Source organism: Myxocyprinus asiaticus, chromosome 49, assembly GCF_019703515.2.
Source record: "Myxocyprinus asiaticus isolate MX2 ecotype Aquarium Trade chromosome 49, UBuf_Myxa_2, whole genome shotgun sequence".
Classification (NCBI taxonomy): Eukaryota; Metazoa; Chordata; class Actinopteri; order Cypriniformes; family Catostomidae; genus Myxocyprinus; species Myxocyprinus asiaticus.
This window is the reverse complement of record NC_059392.1, coordinates 17,715,779-17,723,593: the sequence shown is the minus strand read 5'-3', so window position 1 is coordinate 17,723,593 and position 7,815 is coordinate 17,715,779. Positions and strand designations below refer to the sequence as shown.

Sequence of the window (7,815 nt, the reverse complement as noted above, 5' to 3'; positions counted from 1 at the left end):
ATTTCAAAATTACTATTAATTTCTTTAGGAGTAAACCTTATTATGAGAAAAAAAATACTGAGTGCACCTTTAAATTTCATGTTGATTCTAACAGAAAACCATATTATATGTCTCAGAAGACTTGGAATATGATGCACGAATCATTATACTTTTGGGTCCTTTTTTAAGCTTCAAAATGTGGCACTATCCACTGCCATTGTAGTGAAACAACATACCAAAACATGAATAATAAAAAATAAAGTTATAAAATGTATACGTTGAATGCTTTGTAAGTCACTTTAGATAAAAGTGTCTGCCAAATGTGTAATTGTAAATGTAACATCTAACAAGAAGTCATAGGAGTTTGGAAGGACATAAGGGTGAGTAAATTATGAATTTACTAAATGCTTTTGTGAATTCTTTTTTTTTTTTTTTTTAAACTTTCACTACATTTCAAGTACATTGTTTGCCTGATGGTATCTTTATTGCATTCATAAAACTCCATCAAACTGATCATTTAAAGTTTACGTTGGTACACATATACAAACATGACGCATGTGCATGACCTCATTGCCACAACAAACATGGCGCCACTCGCGCGACACATCAGCGTACCGTTGCTACAGCAACAATGCAGTTCTCGTGATAACCGAGACTGCGAGACTGACTGCGGCGCCCTATTTCCTTTCCTCACTGGAAATGGACAAGTGCGCGAGCTGTGAGATAAATCAAGTGTTCAAATTTCACTAACTTTAGTCACAAACACCGTTTAACTTTAACCAAAGGCGGGAAATACACCAGCGTTTAACTAACTAGGTCAAGGTGGTGTTTTTGGCCCGCCTGTGTGTGTTTAAGCCGTTTGTTTGAGGCGTAAACAGTGTAAAAGAGGAGTTGTGGGTGGGTTTGACGGTTATGGCAGCATCGCGACCCATTAAAGGCATTCTGAAGAACAAAACCAACACCAAAGCCCCACCCGAAGAACCAGTCCAGGACACTTCAGAACAAGGAGCCCATACAAACCCTGAAGACGACCTACAGTGAGTAAACAGCCCGAAAAAAAACAGTCTGACAGGGAGGCTGTGCAGTTGCAGTGAACATGAGACCTGTCAATCAAACTCCGCTCTGGGATCATAGTGACAGTGACCAAAACTAGCGTCCTGTAGGTTCAGTTTTATGTTTTTTGTCAAGTTTACTGGGTTGGTTAGTAGCTTAGGCTGCTAAACTGGTTAGCCACTGGCCTGTCATATCAAATTAACAATCCAATCTACTGGAATGATTACAGACCCTTCTAACCAGCTTTATTTTGATCAGTAACATGAAAACAACTGGGTGTTAAAAAACTAACATATGTGTGCTCAAACTTTGTTATTTAGAGAGACCGCTTGAAATTGGATGTAATATTTATTCCTTTCCAGGGTTCCCACGCGTCCTGGAAAACACCTGGAAAATCCCTTTTTCCCTTTGCCGAGAACGAACAACGCTTGCCCCGAAATCAGTCTTAGGCAGCTAAAAGCGCTACGTTCAGGGACACAGTTTTTGACTCGCAGTTGTTTGAAACGCAATGCAAGCCCCACTGCTATTGAACGCACCTCAGATCATGTTCATGGCGCATGCAGCAACTAGATACTTACTACGTTTACATGGACACCAGAAAGCGTCCTTTGCCAGAAAGTGGCTTTCCTGTTTGCATGCAATATATAATACAACTAAAAGTTAATGTTGCCGAGTTGCACATGTCTGTGCATAATTTTCTCTCTCTGTACAGTATGTGTTTCGAATCGTTATTAGAGCAAATATTTCTTGTTTTTACGGTTGTATACAGTGGCGCCTGCAGCTGTACTGGTGTACGCACTGTGCGTACCATGAGTTCTCCAGCTGACCTGAGAAAAACTTTCTCTGAGAATGTATTTGAGCAATACTGATTTGTGTCCCGTATTTCTGTTTGCTGTTTAATATCAGTTCAGTATCATCATATTGATTTGAGTGGGCTCTTTAAAGTAAATTGGCCAAACTGAGGCCTTGTCCCAAATTGCGGTCCGGACTTTGGTGAAGTAAGCGAGTGCAGGCCGATGGGCCATGAGGGTGCATGAGTTGTAATAGCGTGCATTTGGGACATACTTCAATCAGATGACGCACTTTACAAATTGTTTTTCATATACATTTAGTTTTACAAGTTATTATTTGAAAAGTCATGACATGGATAGATAAGGAATACACTTTAACTCTTGGATATTTTCTTTCATTAAATAATTCCAAGCAACACACTGACAATAAAAGATTAGACAATTTCATTAATAACCTCTGAAAAACAAAGTGTGCATACAACAACTACAACAAAACCCCGTATTTTTAAATATTGAGAGGACAAAGAAAACATGATTCAGACACCTGCTTAGAACAGTCAAATGTATAAAAAAGGAGAACATACATTTCACACCAGTGTTTCCTGCACTGCTGTTCAGCAGCGGAGCTCCACCGCTACTGAATCTACAGCACCATGGCAAAAGAAGAAACTCAAGTTGTGAGCTTGCAGTCTGAATTGAATGTGATGAGATAAAATTAGCTTGTGTGCGAAATAACGCTAAAACATCACATCTTCCTATTGCATTGTGTAGGGCTAACGGTCCAGCAAAAAAAAAACAAATAGAAATCAAGATTAGTGCCCGACCGATATATCGGTTGGCTGATATTAGCCTTTCACCGATATATCGGTATCGGCGTATATGTTTACTGATATGCGCAGATTTTTTTTTCAGAACATATAATGCAGAAAACAATGCTTTAGAATTGGTGTCATGCAGTGTTTCCCATTAATTGACTGGACTCCAGCGGTCCGCCACGGTCTAATTTGCCCCACCACGGTCTCATAATGAACCGAAAACATTTTTACACTTCTCATCTAAAATATATTTGCACTTCTCAGTCTCATAATAACATAAAATAAAAGGTTGTGTTTTGCGCTCTCTCTTGCGTGCCAGTCAGTTCAGTCAGCTCCTCACCCACTGCTGTAAACTCACGTGCTCACACACACTCACAGATATATGCACTGGAGTATTCCTGGATAAGTCTAACGTTATTTGGTTGAGGAGGACGGCAAATCTTTGAGGTAAGTAATTTTAACTAACATTAAATGTATCCACTGCATTTATACACTACTCCACATACAATTTATCATCATCAGTGTACAAGAGCAAACAGATAATATTACTGCCGAAGTTAGAATCATGATTAGGGTGACCATACGTCCTCTTTTTCCCGGACATGTCCTCTTTTTCGTACCTTAAAAAAGCATCCGGCCGGGATTTCTAAATTCTAAATTTTACTATAATCCATGCTTTCGTCCAGGTCGAGATCCGTGGGAAGCAGAATGTATGACATGTAAAGCTGGCACTTATGTGTCAGTTGCTAATGAAGGTGCAAGTGATTTAGAAGCACACATTAGCTCTGCGAAGCATAAAGGGTCAGCAAAAGGTGAAAATTCATTAGGTAAATTAATGGACTAATTTTTACAACCAGGTAAAATGATCACATTGCTTCATTTTCCATGGCCATTCAAAATAATAGTAATGTAAATAAAGGTACACTCATGGCATCAAATATTTTATTTTAGTACATGGACATTCAAAAGAATGTCGGAAATGTTTATTTATATAGATTTATGTTATGCTAATAGAGTGTCTTTTTCACTGTATTAAAGTTTGCATTCATAGTTAAACTGTTTTGAACCCTATTATTCCACCCCACCCCAATACCCCCTGGTGAAAAAAAAAAAAAAGGTGTCCTTTTTTTGGAAAACCAGAATATGGTCACCCTAATCATGATGATTAACTTAAATTAACGTTAGCGTTACTAGGTTAATTGGCATAACGTTACACTGTTTATAGCTTCACTAGCTAGCTATCGTTAGCAGTCTGAGGTAACATTAAAAGATAAAAAGCTGAAACTGACATCCCTAGTTTGTACCCTGTGAGAGATTAGTTAGCACCACAGACTCTAGCTCTGAGTGAAAATTGTGGGTCGGGTAGTGTCAATCCAGCTAATTTTAGCCATTCACTTTTGGCGAGGCAGGCCTTGGCTCTGTTTGTGAACAGCTGTCAATTAAACCCTGGCTGGGGGTGAAGAGCATCAAGTATATGGGGAAGAATTGTGGGCGCTGTTTCTCACAATTGGATTTATTTCAAAGTTGCCATCTGCAGCTTTAAGAGCACAAAATTGTTTACAAGAGCACAACACTAGCCTCTTCATTTTGCTCTAAATGTGCACCAGATGGAAGTATTTAACTTCAAAATGTACAAAATTTTCTTACGGGGGAGCATGCCCCTGGCCCCCCCAGAGGGTCAGAGGTCCATCCCCCATAGTCTCAAAAAATCCTGTGGGAAACACTGGTCATGACTCCATTGTTTACAGTGCTGAGCTGACAGTGGCTCTGCAGACAGGGCGGAGTTAAGCGGTGTCTTCACAGTAAGTTGCTAACTAGTTTATGAAATACATACTGTAAAGTTAATAAACAATGACCCCATCATTTTCCCTTTTCAGTATAACTAATATAAAGTTAACCCTGTCCCTGACAACCATGTCACTCATGTTTATCACATCTGTTTGCTGTTAGCCAGCTATAGTTTGTCAGTGCAGTCAGTAATGTAGCAGATTGAAAGGTAAACATCAGAGCATCTTTTTGCAGCTCAGCAGACAATGGTGCGGTGGTGGATTGTGTCTGTTGAGTGTTGATTTCATGCTACGTTGTTACCTAGTTGGTGAGACGCAATGCTGGTCCATCTTTTACTCTCTGTGACAACATGGTTTGCTAACTAGCTAACCACATAGCTACTTTAATTGCTTTTCAGCTGAGTGGAAGCTTATGTGCAAACATGTATTCACCAAACTTTTTTGTTCAGGATTCACAGTTTGGTACCCCCTTCAACCGAACAATTCCAGTCATTGCATTTATAAAATGTAATATTTAAAAGTCTGGTTTTCCACTGTTGAAAGTTTCCCCTGAACTTGTACAGCAGAATACAGTATAACATCGCTGCTTTTCTGTTTATCGCTTGACAGGTGTAAATGCCTCTTGTTTTACATCCTGCCCCTAATTGACTGGCAGTATTAAAATAGTCAGCATTTGACTGATACTAAACAGTACCACTGATGTTAATTTAGCTATTTATTTTATTTTAATTTATTTTAATGATCAGCATTTGACTGATACTAAACATACAGTACTGATGTTTATTTAGCTATTTATTGTATTTTTATTTATTCTTTATATAAATGGTCAGCAACTGACTGATACTGAATATACAGTACTGATGTTTTTTAAACTATTTATTGTATTTTTATTTATTCTTTATTTTCTCAGTGTTCATTTCTAGAATTTGTTGACAATGTATAATAATAATGTCAAATATTCTTTGATAAAAATATTTGTTTAAGAAAGCAGCCTCCTGAGTACCTTTGCATAGTCATATCGGTGCAGAATCGGTGAACAGTCCACATAGAAAAGTTCTGTTTTCATTCCAGCTCAAAAAGTAACTATATCGGCCACCATATCTGTAATCGGTGAATTTCCCCCTCTAAAATTGGTATCGGTCTCAAAAATCCCATATCGGTCAGGCTCTAATCAAGATATGACCTTATGTGAATATTAAACTGCAAAGGGCTGTGACTGTCCGTGATTCACATGTGGACCTGTGTTCTGAGCACATGTGAGGTGGTTCTGTGCCGCTCCATGAATTTCATCTTGTGCACAGAATAACAGCTGTGTTGCATTAGTTTTGGTTTGGTAACGTGTGCTGAATTCACTTTCATTGTTCACTACAATTTCCTATATGAATCTTAAACAACCCTATGACACCAGGTTTTTGTAGACAGAAGAGGGGATGAGATCATCTCGAGGGTTAAACCAGATCTCATAGCAATGCCAGGTTTATTAAATTATTAGAGAAATATTAATTGGGTATAATATTAATATAGTTATTATTAGTTATTATAAGCCTACAATTGTAGGTTTATAATATCTAACTTTTTAGGGTGCTTTCACACTAGCACTTTTGGTGCACACCCGATTTTGAATGATGTTACATTTCGGTTCATTTGGGTGGTGTTAACGCTGTTTTCCGATCTCTGGTGCGCACCCGCGAACTGCACTCGAGTCCACTTGTAAAGGTTGTCTGGGGTACGATTCATGTGAACTCCGGTGCGGTTCGCTGTTAATATGAACGCAATTGTACCAAATCGCGGAAGTGAACCCTTATTGATGACATATAATTTGCTTCTTTGCAGGCTCCCCATCACAATTATTATGGTTTAATGAATTTCTCATACCAGCTTGTGTCCAAATAAATCACCTTCAGGGAGCAGCTCACAGTCTTCACATCTCTTGCAACGCATCCATGGGCTCGCGGCAGACAAATGCTAATTTTCTTCACATCATTGCACATTCAATGCATCCATGGTAGACAAACATAATTGTGGTTTTGTGCATGTAAAGTTTTGGTGGTAAATCCAAAGAGATGAATACTTCAATAACACAGCAAAGCTGATGCCTTCTTGAGTTGTTGCCTAGTTACAGTAGTAAACAGTCGCTGCTTGTACTCACGTTGATGACGTAATCGGACCGCGGTTCTGTCCCAAAAAACATGATGTGAACAGAGACCAGCAGGGGGAGGGGGGAGGAAACAAACTCTGGTTCGGTCCAAGCAATCAAACCAAGTGTGAAAGCACCCTTAATGTAGTTATAATGACCATTGTTATAATAATAATTAAACTCAGCAAAAAAAGAAATGTCCTCTCACTTTCAACTGCTTTTATATTCAGCAAACTTAACATGTGTGAATATTTGTATGAACATAAAAAGATTCAACAACTAAGACATAAAATGAAGAAGTTTCACAGACATGTGACTAACAGAAATGGAATAATGTGTCCCTGAACAAAGGTGGGGTCAAAATCAAAAGTAACAGTCAGTATCTGGTGTGGCCACCAGCTGCATTAAGTACTGAAGTGCATCTCCTCCTCATGGACTGTACCAGATTTGCCAGTTCTTGCTGTGAGATGTTACCCCACTCTTCCACCAAGGCACTTGCAAGTTCCCGGACATTTCTGGGGGAAATGGCCCTAGCCCTCACCCTCTGATCCAATGGGTCCCAGACGTGCTCAAATGGATTGAGATCCGGGCTCTTCGCTGGCCATGGCAGAACACTGACATTCCTGTCTTTCAGGAAATCACGCACAGAATGAGCAGTATGGCTGGTGGCATTGTCATGCTGGAGGGCCATGTCAGGATGAGCCTGCAGGAAGGGTACCACATGAGGGAGGAGGATGTCTTCCCTGTAACGCACAGTGTTGAGATTGCCTGTGATGACAACATTGGTGCAGTGACACACCGCCCCAGACCATGACGGACCCTCCAAATCGATCCCGCTCCAGAGTACAGGCATCGGTGAAACGCTCATTGCTTCGACAATAATCGAGAGTCCGACCATCACCCCTGGTGAGACAAAACCGTGACTCGTCAGTGAAGAGCACTTTTTGCCAGTCCTCTCTGGTCCAGCAAAGGTGGGTTTGTGCCCATAGGCGACGTTGTTGCCGGTGATGTCTGGTAAGGACCTGCCTTACAACAGGCCTACAATCCCTCAGTCCAGCCTCTCTCAGCCTATTGCAGACAGTCTGAGCACTGATGGAGGGATTGTGCATTTCTGGTGTAACTCGGGCAATTGTTGTTGCCATCCTGTACCTGTCCCGCAGGTGTGATATTCGGATGTACTGATCATGTGCATGTGTTGTTACACATGGTGTGCCACTGCGAGGACAATCAGCGGTCCTTCCTGTCTCCCTGTA

The 7,815-nt window shown here is 40.2% G+C and overlaps 1 protein-coding gene across 2 annotated transcripts in view; it reads left to right on the top strand.

Moving 5' to 3' along the window:
* Positions 1-643: 643 nt before the first annotated feature.
* Positions 644-7,815, top strand: part of LOC127438319 (protein phosphatase inhibitor 2-like) — a 47,861-nt gene continuing 40,689 nt past the window's right edge. Inside the window, exon 1 of one of the 2 annotated variants that reach the window (XM_051693829.1) lies at positions 644-1,016. In XM_051693829.1, coding sequence (XP_051549789.1) covers positions 892-1,016 — 125 coding nt within the window. In that variant the 5' untranslated portion in view covers positions 644-891. The remainder of the gene's footprint in view (positions 1,017-7,815) is intronic. The other variant, XM_051693828.1, reaches the window with a different exon arrangement.